Here is a 22,663-nt window from a genome sequence, read left to right on the forward strand (position 1 = left end):
TAAGGGGAGAAAAGGGGGAGAAAAGGGAAAAAAGGAGAATGGTGGGAAAAAAGGGGAAAAGAGGAAAAAAGGGGGAAAAGGAGGAAAAAATAGGGAAAATGGGGGAAATGGGGAAAAGGAGGGAAAAGGGGGAAAGGATGGAAAAGGGGGAAATTTGGGATGAAGGAGGGAAAAGGGCAGAAATGGGAAAAAAGGGGAAATGGGAAAAGAGGGGGAAATGGGGAAAGGGAGGAAAAAGGGAAAAAATAGGGAGGAAAAAGGGAGAAAATGGGGCAAAAAATGGGGAAAATTGGAGAAAATGGGGAAAGGAAGGGAAAAAAGGTGGGAAAAAATAGGAAAAATCTTGGGAAAACTTGGGAAAAGGAGGAAAAAATAGGAAAATATGGGGTGGGGGGGGAAATGGGGAAAAGGAGGGAAAAATGGAGAAAAATGGGAAAATTGGGTAAATGGGAAAATTGGGTTTCCAGCAAGGAGAGGCAGCCGCGGCCGGTTGAATCCCAACTCCACGGGAATTTTGGGATCAAAACCAGCTGGAAAAATCCCCCTGCGGAATTTCGGGTGGGATCCCAAGGCGGGAGTGCGAGGAGCAACCCGAAAATCCGTTCCGTGCACGGGGTTTTTTTTTTTGGGAATGGCGTGGCAGAAAATCCGGGATAAGGGGAGGGGAGAGACGGAGAGGTCGCGAAGATCGAGGCGTCCGTCGGGATTTGGGATTCGACCTTGCCATGGATCCGACACGGAGCCGGGAGCAGCGGGAAGCAGCGGGAAGCGGCAGCGGGAAGCGGATCCCGAAAAACGGGACGGGTTTTTTGAGGATTGGGAATTCCTCCGGATGCCAAATCCCAATGGGAAGCGGATCCCGAAAATGGGAGGATTTTTGAGGATTGGAAATTCCTCCGGATGCCAAATCCCAGTGGGAAGTGGATCCCAAAAATGGGAGGATTTTTGAGGAATTGGAAGACTTCCAGATGGCCAATCCCAATTGGAAGTGGATCCCAAAAACGGGAAAATTTTGGGGGATTGGGAAGATCTCCAGATGGAGAATCCCAATGGGAAGTGGATCCCGAAAACGGGAGGAATTTTGAGGATTGGGAATTCCTCCGGGATGCCAAATCCCAGTGGGAATGGATCCCAAACACGGGAGGATTTTTGAGGATTGGGAAAACCTCCAGATGTGAAATTCCAACAGGAAGTGGATTCCCAAAAATGGGACGAGTTTTTGAGGATTGGGAATTCCTCCAACTATTAGATTTTGAGGATTGGGAAGATCTCCAGATGCCAATCCCAACGGGAAGTGGATCCCGAAAACGGGATGGTTTTCTGAAGGATTGGGAAGATTTCCAGATGGAGAATCCCAATGGGAATGGATCCCCAAAACCTGGAGGATTTTTTGAGGATTGGGAATTCCTCTGGACGCCGAATCCCAGCGGGAAGTGGATCCTGAAAACGGGATGGTTTTCTGAGGATTGGGAAGATTTCCAGATGGAGAATCCCAATGGGAATGGATCCCAAAAATGGGAGGATTTTTGAGGAATTGGAAGACTTCCAGATGGCCAATCCCAATGGGAAGTGGATCCCAAAACGGGAAAATTTTGGGGGATTGGGAAGATCTCCAGATGGCCAATCCCAATGGGAAGTGGATCACGAAAATTGGAAAAATTTTGAGGATTGGGAAGATTTCCAGATGGAGAATCTCATTGGGAAGTGGATCCCAAAAAACGGGAGGAATTTTGAGGATTGGGAATTCCTCCGGATGCTGAATCCCAATGGGAATGGATCCCAAAAACGGGACGGGTTTTTGAGGATTGGGAATTGCTCCAACTATTGGATTTTTGAGGATTGGGAAGATTTCCAGATGGCCAATCCCAATGGGAAGTGGATCCCGAAAATGGGAAAATTTTTGAGGATTGGGAAGATTTCCAGATGGAGAATCCCATTGGGAAGTGGATCCCAAAAATGGGAGGATTTTTGAGGATTGGGAATTCCTCCGGATGCCGAATCCCAGTGGGAAGTGGATCCCAAAAACGGGAGGATTTTTGAGTATTGGGAAGATCTCCGGATGTGAAATTCCAACAGGAAGTGGATCCCAAAAATGGGACGGGTTCTTGAGGATTGGGAATTCCTCTGGATGCCAAATCCCAATGGGAAATGGATCCCAAACATGGGAGGAATTTTGAGTATAGGGAAGATCTCCAGATTGAGAATCCCAACGGGAAGTGGATCCCAAAAACGGGACGGGTTTTGAGGATTGGGAAGATTTCCAGGTGGAGAATCCCAGCTGGAAGTGGATCCCAAAAATGGGATGGTTTTTGAGGATTGGGAATTGCTCCAGCTATTGGATTTTTGAGGATTGGGAAGATTTCCAGATGGCCAATCCCAATGGGAAGTGGATCCCGAAAATGGGAAAAATTTTGAGGATTGGGAAGATTTCCAGATGGAGAATCTCATTGGGAAGTGGATCCCAAAAATGGGAGGATTTTTGAGGATTGGGAATTCCTCCAACTATTAGATTTTTGAGGATTGGGAAGATCTCCAGATGGCCAATCCCAACGGGAAATGGATCCCAAAAAACGGGAGGAATTTTGAGGATTGGAAATTCCTCCGGATACCGGATGCCAACGGGAAGTGGATCCCAAAAATGGGAGGATTTTTGAGGATTGGGAATTCCTCTGGATGCCAAATCCCACTGGGAAGTGGATCCCAAAAACGGGAGGATTTTTGAGGATTGGGAATTCCTCCGGATGCCGATTCCCACTGGGAAGTGAATCCCAAAACTGGGAGGATTTTTGAGGATTGGGAATTCCTCTGGACGCCGAATCCCAGCAGGAAGTGGATCCCAACAACGGGATGGTTTTTGAGGATTGGGAATTCCTCCGGATGCCGAATCCCAATGGGAAGCGGATCCCAAAAACGGGAGGAATTTTGAGAATTGGAAATTCCTCCGGATGCCGAATCCCACTGGGAATGGATCCCAAAACCGGGAGGATTTTTGAGGATTGGGAATGCCTCCAGATACCGGATGCCAATGGGAAGTGGATCCCAAAAACAGGAGGATTTTTGAGGAATTGGAAGACTTCCAGATGGCCAATCCCAATGGGAAGTGGATCCCAAAACTGGGAGGATTTTTGCGGATTGGGAATGCCTCCGGACGCCAAATCCCAATGGGAAGCGAATCCCAAAACTGGGAGGATTTTTGAGGATTGGGAATTCCTCCGGACGCCAAATCCCAATGGGAATGGATCCCAAAAACAGGAGGATTTTTGAGGAATTGGGAATTCCTCTGGACGCTGAATCCCAATGGGAAGCGGATCCCAAAACTGGGAGGATTTTTGAGGATTGGGAATTCCTCCGGACGCCAAATCCCAATGGGAATGGATCCCAAAAACAGGAGGATTTTTGAGGATTGGGAATTCCTCCGGACACCGGATCCCAATGGGAAGCGGATCCCAAAAACGGGAGGATTTTTGAGGATTGGGAATTCCTCCGGGCGCCGAATCCCAGCGGGAATTCCGGGCTTACCCTCATGCTGTGGCGCTTGAAGACGTTGTGCCGGCTGGGAGGCGGAGTGCGCCGGGAATTTGCCGGGCTCTGGTACTCGGCGGGACTGGCGAGGGTGGGAGAGCTGGCGCAGAGCCCCTCCGGAACCTGGGAATTCGGGAATTGCGCGGGGAGCGGCGGCGGCGGCAGCGGCGCAGGCGCGGGGGAAGCCCACGGGGAAGGGGTGAGCGCGGACACACGGACGGAGCGGGAGCGCGGGAAGAGCGGGAATTGCGCCAGGAGCCGGCCCGGATCGGGATCGGCCTCGTCCTAAAAGTGCCCTTGGGATATTCTGGGATATTCTGGGATATTTTGGGATATTTTGTCTCTGAAGAGCGGGAATTGCGCCGGGAGCCGGCCCGGATCGGGATCGGCCTCGTCCTAAAAGTGCCCTTGGGATATTTTGGGATATTTTGGGATATTCTGGGATATTGTGTAATATTTTGGGATATTTGGGATATTTTGGGATATTCTGGTCTCTGAAGAGCGGGAATTGCGCCAGGAGCCGGCCCAGATCGGGATCGGCCTCATCCTAAAAGTGGGCTTGGGATATTTTGGGATATTCTGGGATATTTTGGGATATTTTGGGATATTTTGTCTCTGAAGAGCGGAATTGCGCCGGGAGCCGGCCCGGGTCGGGATCGGCCTCGTCCTAAAAGTGCCCTTGGGATATTTTGGGGTATTTTGGGATATTTTGGGATATTTTGGGATATTTTGGGATATTTTGTCTCTGAAGAGCGGGAATTGCGCCGGGAGCCGGCCCGGATCGGGATCGGCCTCGTCCTAAAAGTGCCCTTGGAATATTCTGGGATATTCTGGGATATTTTGGGATATTTTGGGATATTCTGGGATATTTTGGAGTATTTGGGGATATTTTGAATACTGTGTAATATTTTGGGATATTTTGGGATATTCTGGCCTCCAAAGAGCGGGAATTGTACCGGGAGCTGTCCCAGATCAGGATCGGCCTCGTCCTAAAAGTGGGCTTGGATATTTTGGGATATTTTGGGATATTTTGGGATATTTTTGAATATTCTGAAATATTTTGGGGTACTTGCAAATATTTTGGGATATTTTGGGATATTCTGGTCTCTGAAGAGCGGGAATTGCGCCGGAGCTGACCTGGATCAGGATCGACCTCGTCCTAAAAGTGCCCTTGGGATATTTTGGTATATTCTGGGATATTTTGGGATATTTTGGGATATTCTGGTCTCTGAAGAGTGGGAATTGCGCCGGGAGCCGGCCCGGATCGGGATCGGCCTCGTCCTAAAAGTGCCCGTGGATATTCTGGGATATTTTGGGATATTCTGGATATTTTGGGATATTTTGGTCTCTGAAGAGCGAGAATTGCACCGGGAGCTGTCCCGTATCAGGACTGGCCTCGTCCTAAAAATGGGCTTGGAATATTTTGGGATATTTTGGGATATTTTGGGATATTTTGGGATATTTTGGGATATTCTGGTCTCTGAAGAGCGGGAATTGCGCCGGGAGCCGGCCCGGATCGGGATCGGCCTCGTCCTAAAAGTGGGCTTGGAATATTTTGGGATATTCTGGAATATTTTGGGATATTTTGGGATATTTTGGGATATTTTTGAATATTCTGAAATATTTTGGGATATTGCAGATATTTTGGGATATTTTGGGATATTCTGGTCTCTGAAGAGCAGGAATTGCGCCGGGAGCCGGCCCGGATTGGATCAGCCTCGTCCTAAAAGTGGGCTTGGAATATTTTGGGATATTTTTGAATATTTTGGGATATTTTGGGATATTCTGAAATATTTTGGGATATTTGCAGATATTTTGGGATATTTTGGGATATTCTGGTCTCTGAAGAGCGGGAATTGCGCCGGGAGCCGGCCCGGATCAGGATTGGCCTCATCCTAAAAGTGCCCTTGGGATATTTTGGGATATTTTGGAATATTTTGGGATATTTTGGAATATTTTGGATATTTGGAATATTTTGGGATATTCTTATTTATGAAGACTGGAATTGCGCCGGGAGTCGGCCCGGATCGGGATCGGCCTCGTCCTAAAAGTGGCCTTGGGATATTTTGGGGTATTCTGGGATATTTTGGGATATTTTGGGATATTTTGGGATATTTTGGGATATTCTGGTCTCTGAAGAGCGGGAATTGCGCCGGGAGCCGGCCAGATCGGGATCGGCCTCATCCTAAAAGTGCCCTTGGATATTTTGGGATATTCTGGGATATTTGGGATATTTTGGGGTATTTTGGGATATTTGGGATATTTTGGGATATTCTGGTCTCTGAAGAGCGGGAATTGCCGCGGGAGCCGTCCCGGATCAGGATCGGCCTCATCCTAAAAGTGGGCTTGGGATATTTTGGGATATTTTGGAATATTTTGGGATATTTTGGGATATTTTTGTCTCTGAAGAGTGGGAATTGCGCCGGGAGCTGTCCCGGATCGGGATCGGCCTCGTCCTAAAAGTGGGCTTGGGATATTTTGGGGTATTTTTGCATATTTTGGGGTATTTTTGCGATATTTTTGAATATTTTGGGATATTTTGGGATATTTTGGGATATTTTGGATATTCTGGCCTCCTAAGAGCGGGAATTGCGCCGGGAGCTGTCCCGGATCGGGATCGGCCTCGTCCTAAAAGTGGGCTTGGGATATTTTTGGATATTCTGGAATATTTTGGGATATTTTGGGAGATTCTGGTCTCCGAAGAGTGGGAATTGTGCCGGGAGCCATCCCGGATCAGGATTGGCCTCATCCTAAAAGTGCCCTTGGGATATTTTGGGATATTCTGGGATATTTTGGGATATTTTGGGATATTTTGGAATATTTTGGGATATTTTGGGATATTTTGTCTCTGAAGAGCGGGAATTGTGCCGGGAGCCATCCCGGATCAGGATTGGCCTCATCCTAAAAGTGCCCTTGGGATATTTTGGGATATTCTGGGATATTTTGGGATATTTTGGGATATTTTTGAATATTTTTAGATATTTTGGGATATTTTTGGATATTTGGGATATTTTGTCTCTGAAGAGTGGGAATTGTGCCGGGAGCCGGCCCGGATCGGGATCGGCCTCGTCCTAAAAGTGGGCTTGGAATATTTTGGGATATTCTGGGATATTTTGGGGTATTTTGGGATATTTTCAAATATTTTGGGATATTTTGAATATTGTGTAATATTTTTGGATATTTTGGGATATTCTGGTCTCCAAAGAGCGGGAATTGCGCCGGAGTTGACCTGGATCAGGATCGGCCTCGTACTAAAAGTGGGCCTGGGATATTTTGGGGTATTTTGGGATATTTTTGAATATTGTGAAATATTTTGGGATATTTGGGATATTTTGGGATATTCTGGGATATTTTGGGATATTTTGGGATATTTTGGGATATTTTTGAATATTGTGTAATATTTTGGGATATTTTGGGATATTTTGGGATATTTTGGTCTCTGAAGAGCGGGAATTGCGCCGGGAGCCGGCCCAGATCGGGATCGGCCTCATCCTAAAAGTGGGCTTGGGATATTTTGGGATATTCTGGAATATTTTGGGATATTTTGGGATATTTTGGGATATTTTTGAATATTCTGAAATATTTTGGGATATTTGCAGATATTTTGGGATATTTTGGGATATTCTGGTCTCTGAAGAGCAGGAATTGCACCGGGAGCCGGCCCGGATTGGGATCAGCCTCGTCCTAAAAGTGGGCTTGGAATATTTTGGGATATTTTTGAATATTTTGGGATATTTTGGGATATTCTGAAATATTTTGGGATATTTGCAGATATTTTGGGATATTTTGGGATATTCTGGTCTCTGAAGAGCAGGAATTGCACCGGGAGCCGGCCCGGATCGGGATCGGCCTCGACCTAAAAGTGCCCTTGGGATATTTTGGGGTATTCTGGGATATTTTGGGATATTTTGTCTCTGAAGAGTGGGAATTCTGCCGGGAGCCATCCCGGATCGGGATCCGCCTCGACCTAAAAGTGCCCTTGGGATATTTTGGGATATTTTGGGATATTTGGGGATATTTTGGGATATTCTGGTCTCTGAAGAGCGGGAATTGCGCCGGGAGCTGACCTGGATCAGGATCGGCCTCGTCCTAAAAGTGGGCTTGGAATATTTTGGGATATTTTGGGATATTTTAAATATTTTGTAATATCTGGGGATATTTAGGCTAATTGGGGATATTTTGGAACATTTTGGGATATTCTGGCCTCCCAAGAGCTCTGGTGGCTCCTCCCGATAAATCGGGAATGGCTGAGGGAGATGGGAAGGCTCAGCCTGGAAAAAAAGGAGGGAAATTCCCTCCGGAATTCCCTGCCGGGCGGGACCGGGATCTGCTCCCAGGGAACGAGGGATGGGATGAGGGAACTGCGCCGGGCGAGGTTTATGGGATATCGGGAATAATTCCCGCATGGAAAACCCATCCAGCCCCCCGAGGAATCCCCCGGAATTCCTGGATGGATTCAGATCCACGTGGATTTGCGGGCGACGCGGATCCGGGGTGGACTCCAAGGTCTCCAAGAGCTTTTCCAACCTCGACGACTCCGGGATTCCCTGACGGACAAAACTCGGAGCCCGGAAGCCGCGTCCCGCTTGGAATGGCGGCGTGGAGCGCCGCCGATCCCAAAACCCACGAGATTCCCGGGATCTCCCATCCTCGCCGCCCTGTCCCCAATCCCCGTGGGATTCTCCGGCCTCGCAGCCTCACCTGGAATTGCAGCTTGGGAGCCAGGAGGTTATTCTGGGATGGCGGCTTGTGCATGGGCCTGCTGGGCTGCGGGAACGGGAGGAAGGCGGGAATTCCTCCGGATCCCATCCGGGAAATCCCAAATTTGCGCCCCACCCGTCCCGTCCCCGTCCCATCCCAACCTTGGGAGGCGGCTCCTGGAACGCCGGCGGCTCCAGGATTTTGGGAGGGCGGTGCCGGTTGTTCCTCTCCTGCTCCTTGGCCAGCTCCTTCTCCATCAGGTAAATGTCGCTGCAGGGGAGGGGACACGATCCCGGGAATTCCCAGGGATTTCCCACAGCCCGGAGAGCCGGGATGGGAAAACGCCACGGAGGATGGGAGGGGTGGGAGCGGGAGGAGAGCGGAATTCCCACGGCTGATCCCGCTGAGATGCGGGAGCAGAATTCCCGGAAAATTCCCTTTCCCGGGAAGCAAAGCCCGTCCATCCCATCCCCTTCCAAAAGGTCTCCAAGGCTCTTCCAAGCCCAAACTTTTCCATAAAACCTCCGGATCCCAAGCTTTTCCCAGATTTTTTCCACCACGTTCCCACCTCTCCATCCCACTCCAGAATTCCCAGACTTGGAGGCCCTTTGGAGCGTTTCGCTTTCCGGGAAAGTCGCTGATCCCAAACCTTTCCTTAAAAAACTTCCGATCCCACACTTTTCCCAGATTTTTCCTCCACATTCCCAACCCTCCATCCCTCCAAGGATCCTCCAAATTCCCAGCTTAGAAAATCTTTGGAATTGGAGCGTTTCGCTTCCTGGGAAAGGCTCTGAACCCAAACTTCTCCATAAAAACTCCTGATCCCAACCTTTTCCCAGATTTTTTCTATCATGTTCCCAACCCTCCATCCCACTCCAGAATTCCCAGCCTTGGAGACCCTTTGGAGAATTTTGCTTCCCAGGAAAGGCTCTGAACCCAAACTTTTCCATAAAAACTCCCGATCCCACACTTTTCCCAGATTTTTCCTCCACATTCCCAACCCTCCATCCCTCCATGGATCCTCCAGAATTCCCAGCCTTGGAGAATCTTTGGAATTGGAGAGTTTCGCTTCCTGGGAAAGGCTCTGAACCCAAACTTTTCCACTCCAGAATTCCCAGCCTTGGAGAATCTTTGCAGCGTTTCGCTTCCCGGGAAAGGCTCGAAACCCAAACTTTTCCATAAAAAACTCCTGATCCCAACCTTTTCCCAGATTTTTCCTTCACATTCCCAACCCTCCATCCCTCCATGGATCCTCCAGAATTCCCAGCCTTGGAGAATCTTTGGAATTGGAGCGTTTCGCTTCCTGGGAAAGGCTCTGAACCTAAACTTTTCCATAAAAATTCCCGATCCCAACCTTTTCCCAGATTTTTCCTCCACATTCCCACCTCTCCATCCCACTCCAGAATTCCCAGACTTGGAGACCCTTTGGATCATTTCGCTTCCCGGGAAAGGCTCAAAACCCAAACTTTTCCATAAAAAACTCCTGATCCCAGATTTTTCCCCCGCATTTCCACCAATCCATCTCTCCATGGATCCTCCAGAATTCCCAGACTTGGAGACCCTTCGGAGCATTTCACTTCCCAGGAAAGGCTCAAAACCCCAACCTTTTCCATAAAAAACTCCTGATTCCAAGCTTTTCCCAGATTTTTTCCACCACGTTCCCACCTCTCCATCCCACTCCAGAATTCCCAGCCTTGGAGACCCTTTGGAGAATTTTGCTTCCCGGGAAAGTCTCTAAACCCAAACTTTTCCATAAAAACTCCCGATCCCTCACTTTTCCCAGATTTTTCCTCCACATTCCCAACCCTCCATCCCACTCCAGAATCCCCAGACTTGGAGACCCTTTGGATCATTTCGCTTCCTGGGAAAGGCTCGAAACCCAAACTTTTCCATAAAAACTCCCGATCCCAACCTTTCGCCACCTTTTCCCCCCCAGCATTCCCACCCCATCCACGGATCCTCCAGCATTCCAGGCTCACCTGAGGCTGCAGAATGTGGAATTTGGGCTTGGAGAAGCCTTGGAGACCCTTTGGAGAGCCTTTCCCGGGAAGCAAAGCCCGTCCATCCCATCCCCTTCCAAAACGTCTCCAAGGCTCTTCCAAGACCAAACTTCTCCATAAAACCTCTTGATCCCAAGCTTTTCCCACATTTTTTCCACCACGTTCCCAACCCTCCATCCCACTCCAGAATTCCCAGTCTTGGAGACCCTTTGGAGCATTTCGCTTCCCAAGAAAGTCTCTAAACCCAAACCTTTCCTTCAAAAGCTTCCGATCCAACCTTTTCCCAGATTTTTCCTCCACATTCCCAACCCTCCATCCCTCCATGGATCCGCCAGAATTCCCAGCCTTGGAGAATCTTTGGAATTGGAGAGTTTCGCTTCCTGGGAAAGGCTCTGAACCCAAACTTTTCCATGAAAACTCCAGATCCTAAGGTTTTCCCAGATTTTTTCCACCACATTCCCACCTCTCCATCCCACTCCAGAATTCCCAGCCTTGGAGAATCTTTGCAGCGTTTCGCTTCCCGGGAAAGGCTCGAAACCCAAACTTTTCCATAAAAAACTCCTGATCCCAACCTTTTCCCAGATTTTTCCTTCACATTCCCAACCCTCCATCCCTCCATGGATCCTCCAGAATTCCCAGACTTGGAGAATCTTTGGAATTGGAGCGTTTCACTTCCTGGGAAAGGGTTTAAACCCAAACTTCTCCATAAAAACTCCTGATCCCAACCTTTTCCCAGATTTTTTCTATCATGTTCCCAACCCTCCATCCCACTCCAGAATTCCCAGCCTTGGAGACCCTTTGGAGAATTTTGCTTCCCGGGAAAGTTGCTGATCCCAAACCTTTCCATAAAAACATCTGATCCCAACCTTTTCCCAGATTTTTCCATCACATTCCCAACCCCTCCATCCCATTCCATGGATCCTCCAGAATTCCCAGCCTTGGAGAATCTTTGGAATTGGAGAGTTTCGCTTCCTGGGAAAGGCTCTGAACCCAAACCTTTCCATAAAAACTCCCGATCCTAAGCTTTTCCCAGATTTTTTCCACCACGTTCCCACCTCTCCATCCCACTCCAAAATTCCCAGCCTTGGAGAATCTTTGGAGCGTTTCGCTTCCCGGGAAAGGCTCGAAACCCAAACTTTTCCATAAAAAACTCCTGATCCCAACCTTTTCCCAGATTTTTCCTTCACATTCCCACCTCTCCATCCCACTCCAGAATTCCCAGCCTTGGAGACCCTTTGGAGAATTTTGCTTCCCGGGAAAGTCTCTAAACCCAAACTTTTCCATAAAAACTCCCGATCCCTCACTTTTCCCAGATTTTTCCTCCACATTCCCAACCCTCCACCCCACTCCAGAATTCCCAGACTTGGAGGCCCTTTGGAGCGTTTCGCTTCCCGGGAAAGTCGCTGATCCCAAACCTTTCCATAAAAACTCCCAATCCTAAGGTTTTCCCAGATTTTTTTCACCATGTTCCCACCTCTCCATCCCACTCCAGAATTCCCAGCCTTGGAGACCCTTTGGAGAATTTTGCTTCCCGGGAAAGTCTCTAAACCCAAACTTTTCCATAAAAACTCCCGATCCCACACTTTTCCCAGATTTTTCCATCACATTCCCAACCCTCCATCCCTCCATGGATCCTCCTGAATTCCCAGCCTTGGAGAATCTTTGGAATTGGAGCGTTTCATTTCCTGGGAAAGGGTTTAAACCCAAACTTTTCCATAAAAAACTCCTGATCCCAACCTTTTCCCAGATTTTTCCTCCACATTCCCAACCCTCCATCCCACTCCAGAATCCCCAGACTTGGAGACCCTTTGGATCATTTCGCTTCCCGGGAAAGGCTCGAAACCCAAACTTTTCCATAAAAAACTCCTGATCCCAGATTTTTCCCCCGCATTTCCACCAATCCATCTCTCCATGGATCCTCCAGAATTCCCAGACTTGGAGACCCTTCGGAGCATTTCACTTCCCAGGAAAGGCTCTGAGCCCAAACTTTTCCATAAAAACTCCTGATTCCAAGCTTTTCCCAGATTTTTTCCACCACGTTCCCACCTCTCCATCCCACTCCAGAATTCCCAGCCTTGGAGAATCTTTGGAGCGTTTCGCTTCCCGGGAAAGGCTCGAAACCCAAACTTTTCCATAAAAACTCCTGATCCCTCACTTTTCCCAGATTTTTCCTTCACATTCCCAACCCTCCATCCCTCCATGGATCCGCCAGAATTCCCAGCCTTGGAGAATCTTTGGAATTGGAGCGTTTCGCTTCCTGGGAAAGGCTCTGAACCCAAACTTTTCCATAAAAACTCCCGATCCTAAGGTTTTCCCAGATTTTTTCCACCACGTTCCCACCTCTCCATCCCACTCCAGAATTCCCAGCCTTGGAGATCCTTTGGAGCGTTTCACTTCCCAGGAAAGGGTCAAAACCCAAACTTTTCCATAAAAAACTCCTGATCCCTCACTTTTCCCAGATTTTTCCTCCACATTCCCAACCCTCCATCCCACTCCAGAATCCCCAGACTTGGAGACCCTTTGGATCATTTTGCTTCCCGGGAAAGTCGCTGAACCCAAACCTTTCCATAAAAACTCCCAATCCCAACCTTTTCCCACCTTTTCCCCCCCAACATTCCCACCCCATCCACGGATCCTCCGGCGTTCCGGGCTCACCTGAGGCTGCAGAATTTGGAATTTGGGCTTGGAGAAGCCTTGGAGACCCTTTGGAGAGCCTTTCCCGGGAAGCAAAGCCCGTCCATCCCATCCCCTTCCAAAAGGTCTCCAAGGCTCTTCCAAGCCCAAATTTTTCCAAAAAACCTCTTGATCCAAAGCTTTTCCCAGATTTTTTCCACCACATTCCCACCTCTCCATCCCACTCCAGAATTCCCAGCCTTGGAGAATCTTTGGAGAATTTTGCTTCCCAGGAAAGTCGCTGATCCCAAACCTTTCCATAAAAACTCCCGATCCCACACTTTTCCCAGATTTTTCCTTCACATTCCCAACCCTCCATCCTACTCCAAAATTCCCAGACTTGGAGATCCTTTGGAGCATTTCGCTTCCTGGGAAAGGCTTGAAACCCAAACTTTTCCATAAAAACTCCTGATCCCAGATTTTTCCCCCACATTTCCACCAATCCATCTCTCCATGGATCCTCCAGAATTCCCAGACTTGGAGACCCTTCGGAGCATTTCACTTCCCAGGAAAGGCTCAAAACCCAAACTTTTCCATAAAAAACTCCTGATTCCAACTTTTTCCCAGATTTTTTCCACCACGTTCCCACCTCTCCATCCCACTCCAGAATTCCCAGCCTTGGAGAATCTTTGAGCATTTTGCTTCCGGGAAAGTCGCTGATCCCAAACCTTTCCATAAAAACTCCCGATCCCAACCTTTTCCCAGATTTTTCCTTCACATTCCCAACCCTCCATCCCACTCCAGAATCCCCAGACTTGGAGACCCTTTGGATCATTTCGCTTCCCGGGAAAGGCTCGAAACCCAAACTTTTCCATAAAAACTCCCGATCCCAACCTTTTCCCACCTTTTCCCCCCCAACATTCCCACCCCATCCACGGATCCTCCGGCGTTCCGGGCTCACCTGAGGCTGCAGACCAGCTCCTGGAATTTGGGCCTCTCGCCGGGATCGTAGTCCCAGCAGCGCGTCATGAGGGTGTAGAGGACGGGCGGGCACAGGTCGGGTTTGGGGAGCCGATCCCCCTTTTCCAGGACTCCGATCACATCCTTGTTTTCCAGCCAGAAGAACGGCTGCTTCCCGTAGCTCAGGATCTCCCACATGCACACGGCTGCGGGAGCAACCGCCACAACCTCAAGCCACCGGAATTCCCGGGAATCCGCCGATTCCCCTTTTTTTTTGGTTTTTTTTTTGTGGGGCTTTGTGGTGGGACACGTGGGATTCCTGATTCCAGAGGGGCTGGAGGTGGCGATTTTTTTTTTTTTTTTTTTTGGAGCGGGGAGAGTTTAGCTCATCCCAAAACTTCCCTAAAATCCCTGGATGAGGAGGAGGAGGAGGAGGAGGAAGCACCGAAGGGTGGGTGAATGGAAGCCCTTCCCTGGGAGGGCTTCTCCCGGGGAAAAAAATGGGATAATCTGGAGTTGGGAAATTCCAGAGCGGGATTTGTCCTTGTGAGTGCCACGGGAAATTGATCAATCCTGGGATTCTGCTCCATCCTAAGGGAAGTGGAAAAATCCCAGGATCCCGCCCCATGCCATGGGAAGTGGATCAATCCCGGGATCCCAGCCCACACCATTGGAAGCGGATCAATCCCAGGATCTCATCCCACACCACGGGAAGCGGATCAATCCCAGGATCCCACACCACACCACGGAAAGCGGATCAATCCAAGGATCCTGCTCCATGCCACAGGAAGCGGATCAATCCCAGGATCCCACCCCATGATGATGAATTCCGTGATCCCATTCTGAATCCCAGGATCCCATCCCACACCACGGGAAGCAGATCAATCCCAGGATCCCACCCCCTGATGACGGATTCCGTGATCCTATTCTGAATCCCAGGATCCCTGATCCCACACCACGGGAAGTGGATCAATCCCAGGATCCCATCCCACACCACGGGAAGTGGATCAATCCCAGGATCCCACCCCATGATGATGAATTCCGTGATCCCATTCTGAATCCCAGGATCCCTCCCCACACCACGGGAAGCGGATCAATCCCAGGATCCTGCTCCATGCCATGGGAAGTGGATCAATCCCAGGATCCCACCCCATGATGATGAATTCTGGGATCACATTCTGAATCCCAGGATCCCACCCCACACCACGGGAAGCGGATCAATCCCAGGATCCCATCCCATGATGATGAATTCTGGGATCCTATTCTGAATCCCAGGATCCCATCCCACACCATGGGAAGCGGATCAATCCCAGGATCCCATCCAACACCACGGGAAGCGGATCAATCCCAGGATCCCACTCCATGATGACGAATTCCGGGATCCCATTCTGAATCCCAGGATCCCTCCCCACACCACAGGAAGCGGATCAATCCCAGGATCCCAGCCCATGATGACGGATTCCGTGATCCCATTCTGAATCCCAGGATCCCACCCCACACCACGGGAAGTGGATCAATCCCAGGATCTCATCCCACACCATGGGAAGCGGATCAATCCCAGGATCCCATCCCACACCACAGGAAGCGGATCAATCCCAGGATCCCATCCCACACCACAGGAAGTGGATCAATCCCAGGATCCCATCCCACACCACGGGAAGTGGATCAATCCTGGGATCCCCAATCCCACACCACAGGAAGTGGATCAATCCCAGGATCCCACCCCACACCATAGGAAGTGGATCAATCCCAGCATCCCACCCCATGACGACTGTTTCCAGGATCCCATTCTGAATCCCAGGATCCCTCCCCACACCACAGGAAGCGGATCAATCCCAGGATCCCATTCTGAATCCCAGGATCCTGCTCCATGCCATGGGAAGCAGATCAATCCCAGGATCCCATCCCACACCACAGGAAGTGGATCAATCCCATGATCCCATCCCACACCATTGGAAGTGGATCAATCCCAGGATCCCATCCCACACCATTGGAAGCGGATCAATCCCAGGATCCCACCCCAGACCACGGGAAGCGGATCAATCCCAGGATCCCATCCCACACCAGGGGAAGCGGATCGATCCCAGGATCCTGCTCCATGCCACGGGAAGTGGATCAATCCCAGGATCCCACCCCATGATGATGAATCCCGGGATCCTATTCTGATTCCCAGGATCCCATCCCACACCACGGGAAGTGGATCAATCCCAGGATCCCACCCCATGACAACAAATTCCGTGATCCCATTCTGGCTCCCAGGATCCCGCCCCATCCCGATCCCGAAGCTCCCGGCACGCACCGAACATCCAGACGTCGCTGGCCGTGGTGAAGCGCCGGAAGTTGATGGATTCCGGCGACATCCACTTGATGGGAAGGCGGGTGACGGAAGCTGGAACGATGACCCAGGAACGATCCGGATCCGGGAACGATCCGGATCCGGGAACGACCCCGATCTCCGCCCGGGAGGAATCCACGGGATCCCCGATCCCGCGGGATCCTACCTTTGTAGTATTCCTCGTCCTCGATGTAGCGGGAGAGGCCGAAGTCTCCGAGTTTGACGCATTCCGGAGAGGCCACCAGGATGTTGCGGACGGCGATGTCCCTGCGGGGACGGAGAGCCGCGGCTCGGGAGAGGGGAGGCCACGACGGGATTTGGGATTGGGGATTTGGGATTTGGGATATGGGATAATGGGATGGGACAATGGGACATTGGGATCGGATAGGATTTGGGATATGGGATTTGGAATTTGGGATATCGGATTTGGGATTTGGGATTTGAGATGATGAGATGATGAGATAATGGGATAATGGGATGGGACAGTGGGATAGGATTTGGGATATGGGATTTGGGATATGGGATTTGGGATATGGGATTTGGGATTTGGGATATCGGATTTGGGATTTGAGATATGGGATTTGGGATATGGGATAATGGGATAATGGGATGGGACAATGGGATAGGATGGGATTTGGGATATGGGACAATGGGACATTGGGATCGGATAGGATTTGGGATATGGGATACGGGATTTGGGATATGGGATTTGGGATATGGGATGGGACAATGGGATAATGGGATGGGACAATGAGATAGGATAGGATTTGGGATATGGGATTTGGAATTTGGGATATGGGATTTGGGATTTGGAATATGGGATTTGGGATATGGGATGGGATGGGACAATGGGATAGGATAGGATTTGGGATATGGGATACGGGATTTGGGATACGGGATTTGGGATTTGAGATAATGGGATAATGGGATAATGGGATGGGACAATGGGATAGGATAGGATTTGGGATATGGGATTTGGGATTTGGGATATGGGATGGGATAATGGGATAATGGGATGATGGGATAATGAGATAATGGGATATGGGATGGGACAATGGGATAGGATAGGATTTGGGATATGGGATTTGGGATATGGGATGGGATAATGAGGTAATGGGATATGGGATGGGACAATGGGATTGGATAGGATTTGGATATGGGATATGGGATTTGGGATATGGGATTTGGGATGGGATGGGACAATGGGATAATGGGATGATGGGATAATGGGATCATGGGATCATGGGATAATAGGATAGGATGGGATTTGGGATATGGGATAATGGGATTTGGGATATGGAATGGGATGGGACAATGGGATAGGATAGGATTTGGGATATGGGATACGGGATTTGGGATATGGGATTTGGGATTTGAGATAATGAGATAATGAGATAATGGGATGATGGGACAATGGGATAGGATAGGATTTGGGATATGAGATACGGGATTTGGGATATGGGATTTGGGATTTGGGATATCGGATTTGGGATTTGGGATATGGGATTTGGGATATGGGATAATGGGATAATGGGATGGGACAATGGGATAGGATGGGATTTGGGATATGGGACAATGGGATGGGACAATGGGACATTGGGATCAGATAGGATTAGGGATATTGGATACGGGATTTGGGATATGGGATTTTGGATATGGGATGGGACAATGGGATAATGGGATGGGACAATGGGATAGGATAGGATTTGGGATGTGGGATTTGGGATTTGGGATATGGGATAATGAGGTAATGGGATAATGGGATATGGGATGGGACAATGGGATAGGATAGGATTTGGGATATGGGATACGGGATTTGGGATATGGGATTTGGGATGGGATGGGACAATGGGATTGGATAGGATTTGGGATATGGGATATGGGATTTGGGATATGGGATTTGGGATGGGATGGGACAATGGGATAATGGGATGATGGGACGATGGGACAATGGGATAATGGGATCATGGGATGATGGGATAATGGGATAGGATGGGATTTGGGATTTGGGATAATGGGATTTGGGATATGGGATTTGGGATTTGAGATAATGGGATAATGGGATAATGGGATAATGGGATGGGACAATGGGATAGGATTTGGGATTTGGGATTTGAGATAATGACATAATGGGATAATGGGATGATGGGACAATGGGATAGGATAGGATTTGGGATATGGGATTTGGGATATGGGATTTGAGATAATGGGATAATGGGATGCTGGGATAGGATGGGATTTGGGATTTGGGATACGGGATAATGGGATAGCATTGGGATTTAGGTTAATGGGATAGCATGGGATCTGGGATGTCAGATTTGGGATTTGGGATAATGAGATAATGGGATAATGGGATAATGGCATAATGGGATAATGGGATAATGGGATGGGATAGGATTTGGGATATCGGATTTGGGATGGGATAATGAGATAATGAGGCAATAGGATGGGATTTGGGATATGGGATTTGGGATATGGGATTTGGGATATGGGATGGGATGTGATGATGGGCCGGGATAATGGGATGGGATGAGACAATGAGATAGGATGGGATTTAGGATATGGGATTTGGAATGGGATGGGATAATGGGATGGGACGATATGATAGGATAGGATTTGGGATATGGGATTTGGAATTTGGGATATGGGATGGGATAATGAGATGATGGGATAATGGGATAATGGGATAATGGGATGGGATGGGATGGGATGGGATGGGATGGGATGATGGGATGGGATGGGATAATGGATAATGGGATAATGGGATGGGATGATGGGATGGGATGATGGGATGGGATAATGGGATGGGATGGGATGGGATGATGGGATGGGATGGGATGGGATAATGGATAATGGGATAATGGGATGATGGGATGGGATAATGGGATGGGATGATGGGATAATGGGATGGGATGGGATGGGATGGGATGGGATGGGATGGGATGGGATGGGATGATGGGATGGGATGATGGGATGGGATGGGATGGGATAATGGGATGGGATAATGGGATGGGATGGAATGGGATGGGATGGGATGGGATGGGATAATGGGATGGGATAATGGGATGGGATGATGGGATGGGATGATGGAATGGGATGGGATGGGATAATGGATAATGGGATAATGGGATAATGGGATGGAATGATGGGATAATGGGATGGGATGGGATAATGGGATGGGATGGGATAATGGGATGGGATAATGGGATGGGATGAGGAAGCAGAACCCTCCCCCGGCCAATGCACCTTCCCAAAGACCCCACCCCCGCCCCCATCCCTGCACCCTCCCCCATCTCCCACCACCCCACCCCTCCCCGATCCCGCCTTCTCCCGCCCATCCCGGAATCCCGCCGGGCTCCGAGCCCATCCCGAGCTCCGTCCCCTCACCTGTGGACGCAGCTGAGGGCCTCCAGGTAGGCCAGGGCCTTGCTGACCTGCAGCGCGTAGAGCACCAGCGTGGGCACGGCCAGGCCCGGCCGCTTCTGCTCCAGGTACTGGCCCAGCTGCAACGGCACGTTCCCGGCGGGATCAGCGGCCGGAACGCCGGGAACGGGATCGGGCCTGGGGGAAGGGGATAATCGCACCTCTCCGTAGGGACAGAGCTCCATGACGATCCAGGTGGGCTCCTCCTCGGCGATGCCGATGAGCTTCACGATGTGGGGGTGGTCCAGCTTCTTCATCAGCACTGCGGGAACGGTGGAATTCCCAGCCTTGGGATGGCGGATCCCAAACCCCCCCACCCCCCCCACCCCATCCCGGGGAATCCCCATCCCTGGCTCGGGGCATGGAGGTGGGAGCCGGAGGGATTTCCCAAAGGGATTGGAGCTCCTGGGTTTTTTGGTTTTTTTTTTAGGGATCGACATCCTCAGGCAGGGATTCCGGCAGGTTCCAAGAATCCCTCCACATGATCCGAGGGTTTTTGGGATTTTATCCCAGGATTCCGGCATGGATCAACTCCCTCTTCCTCCACCCTGAATTCCAAAGGCTCCTTGTTCGCAAAAAATCCTCAGGCAGGGATTCCGGCAGGTTCCAAGAATCCCTCCCCATGATCCAAGGGTTTTTGGGATCCTATCCCAGGATTCCGGCATGGATCAACTCCCTCTTCCTCCACCCGGAATTCCAAAGGCTCCTTGTTCCCAAAAAATCCTCAGCAAGGGATTCCGGTAGGTTCCAAGAATCCCTCCCCATGATCCAAGGGTTTTTGGGATCCTATCCCAGGATTCCGGCATGGATCAACTCCCTCTTCCTCCACCCTGAATTCCAAAGGCTCCTGGTTCCCAAAAAATCCTCAGCAAGGGATTCCGGTAGGTTCCAAGAATCCCTCCCCATGATCCGAGGGTTTTTGGGATCCTATCCCAGGATTCCGGCATGGATCAACTCCCTCTTCCTCCACCCTGAATTCCAAAGGCTCCTTGTTCCCAAAAAATCCTCAGCAAGGGATTCCGGCATGTTCCAAGAATCCCTCCCCATGATCCGAGGGTTTTTGGGATCCTATCCCAGGATTCCGGCATGGATCAACTCCCTCTTCCTCCACCCTGAATTCCAAAGGCTCCTTGTTCCCAAAAAATCCTCAGCAAGGGATTCCAGCAGGTTCCAAGAATCCCTCCCCATAATCCGAGGGTTTTTGGGATCCTATCCCAGCTTTCCGGCACGGATCAACTCCCTCTTCCTCCACCCTGAATTCCAAAGGCTCCTTGTTCCCAAAAAGTCCTCAGGCAGGGATTCCGGCAGGTTCCAAGAATCCCTCCCCATGATCCGAGGGTTTTTGGGATTTTATCCCAGCTTTCCGGGCATGGATCAACTCCGTCTTCCTCCACCCGGAATTCCAAAGGCTCCTTGTTCCCAAAAAATCCTCAGGCAGGGATTCCAGCAGGTTCCAAGAATCCTTCCCCGTGATCCGAGGGTTTTTGGGATTTTATCCCAGGATTCCGGCACGGATCAACTCCCTCTTCCTCCACCCGGAATTCCAAAGGCCCCTTGTTCCCAAAAATTCCTCAGGCAGGATTCCCCCACCCTCAGGAGCTCATCCCAAAAGAAACCTCGGCAGGACCTTTGGGATCCCAAAAAAAAACCTCAGCACCCCCAAAAAACCCCAGCAGGACCCCGTAGATCCCAAAAAAAAACTGCAGCAGGATCCTCAGGATCCCCAAAAAAACCTCAGCAGGACCCTCGAGATCCCAAAAAAACCCCAGAAGGATCTTTTGGGTCCCAAAAAAAACAGTCAGGACCTTCAAGATCCCAAAAAACCCTAAAAGGACCCTCGGGATCCCAAAAAAACCCAGAAGGATCTTTTGGGTCCCAAAAAAACCAGTCAGGACCTTCAAGATCCCAAAAAACCCTAAAAGGACCCTCGGGATCCCAAAAAAACCCCAAAGGGACCCTCAGGATCCCAAAAAACCTTAAAAGGACCCCCGGGATCCCAAAAAAACCCCAGCAGGACACTCGGGATCCCCAAAAAAACCCCAAAAGGACCTCCAAGATCCCCAAAAAACCTCAGCAGGACCTCCAAGATCCCAAAAAACCCCAGAAGGACCCTCGGGATCCCAAAAACCCCCAAAAGGACCTTAAGGATCCCAAAAACCCCCAAAAGGACATTAAGGATCCCCAAAAAACCCCAGAAGGACCCTCGGGATCCCCAAAAAAAACCCCATTAGGACCTCCAAGATCCCAAAAAAACCCAAAAGGACCCTCGGGATCCCCAAAAACCCCATTAGGACCTCCAAGATCCCAAAAAAAAACCCCAAAAGGACCTTCAAGATCCCAAAAAACCCCAAAAGGACCCTCAGAATCCCCCCCAAAAAACCTAGAAGGACCTTCGAGATCCCAAAAACCCCCAAAAGGACATTAAGGATCCCCCAAAACACCCAAAGGACCCTCAGGATCCCCCAAAAAAACCCATTAAGACCCCAATATCCCCCCCAAAAAACCCCACCAGGACCTTAAGGATCCCAAAAAAACCCCAGAAGGACCCTCGGGATCCCCCAAAAAAACCCCAAAAGGAGCCCCGGGGTACCGGCTTCGCTCAGGAACTTCTCCCGGTTTTCCGGGCTGCAATCCTTCTTGCAGGTCTTCACGGCCACGTTGATCCGCTCGCCTTTCTGCGCCGAGGAGGAAAAGCGGGAATGGGACACCCCGGAGTGGGATCCGGGATTTGGGGTGAGGGAGAGGGGGGCGGAGAAGGGATCTCACGGGCGTGGCGTAGATCCCCTCGTAGACCTCTCCGAAGAATCCTTCCCCCAGGATCCGGCCCAGCGCGACGTCGTCCCGGGAGATTCCGAAGTGCTGGACTTGACGGGAGGGGTGGGAACGGGGAGGAGATTCCGTGATCCCGGCGTGGTTCCCACGGGAAGATCCGCCCGGAGTGACCGGGGGATGCCCGTGGCCACCGACCCTCGCTGTCCACCGGGATCCGTGAGGATCCATCCATGGATCCAGGGATCTGCCCTCTCCATCCATGGATCCAGGGATCTGCCCTCTGCATCCATGAGGATCCATGGATCCTCCATCTCCATCCATGGATCCAGGGATCCTG

The 22,663-nt window shown here is 50.2% G+C and overlaps 1 protein-coding gene across 3 annotated transcripts in view; it reads right to left on the minus strand.

Moving 5' to 3' along the window:
- The window catches only part of LOC128802750 (protein-tyrosine kinase 2-beta-like), a 66,032-nt gene that overhangs the window by 13,528 nt on the left and 29,841 nt on the right, over nucleotides 1–22,663 (minus strand). For 2 of the 3 annotated variants that reach the window (XM_053969309.1, XM_053969306.1), the window contains exons 14-23: nucleotides 22,321–22,418; nucleotides 22,145–22,229; nucleotides 19,716–19,816; nucleotides 19,519–19,634; nucleotides 16,298–16,398; nucleotides 16,096–16,185; nucleotides 13,798–14,002; nucleotides 8,385–8,493; nucleotides 8,224–8,289; nucleotides 3,520–3,645 (exon numbers count right to left, since the gene is read on the minus strand). In XM_053969309.1, the coding sequence (XP_053825284.1) occupies nucleotides 3,520–3,645; nucleotides 8,224–8,289; nucleotides 8,385–8,493; nucleotides 13,798–14,002; nucleotides 16,096–16,185; nucleotides 16,298–16,398; nucleotides 19,519–19,634; nucleotides 19,716–19,816; nucleotides 22,145–22,229; nucleotides 22,321–22,418 (1,097 nt within the window). The remainder of the gene's footprint in view (nucleotides 1–3,519; nucleotides 3,646–8,223; nucleotides 8,290–8,384; nucleotides 8,494–13,797; nucleotides 14,003–16,095; nucleotides 16,186–16,297; nucleotides 16,399–19,518; nucleotides 19,635–19,715; nucleotides 19,817–22,144; nucleotides 22,230–22,320; nucleotides 22,419–22,663) is intronic. The other variant, XM_053969307.1, reaches the window with a different exon arrangement.

The sequence above is a fragment of the Vidua macroura genome, unplaced genomic scaffold (genome assembly GCF_024509145.1).
Source record: "Vidua macroura isolate BioBank_ID:100142 unplaced genomic scaffold, ASM2450914v1 whyUn_scaffold_170, whole genome shotgun sequence".
Taxonomy (NCBI): Eukaryota; Metazoa; Chordata; class Aves; order Passeriformes; family Viduidae; genus Vidua; species Vidua macroura.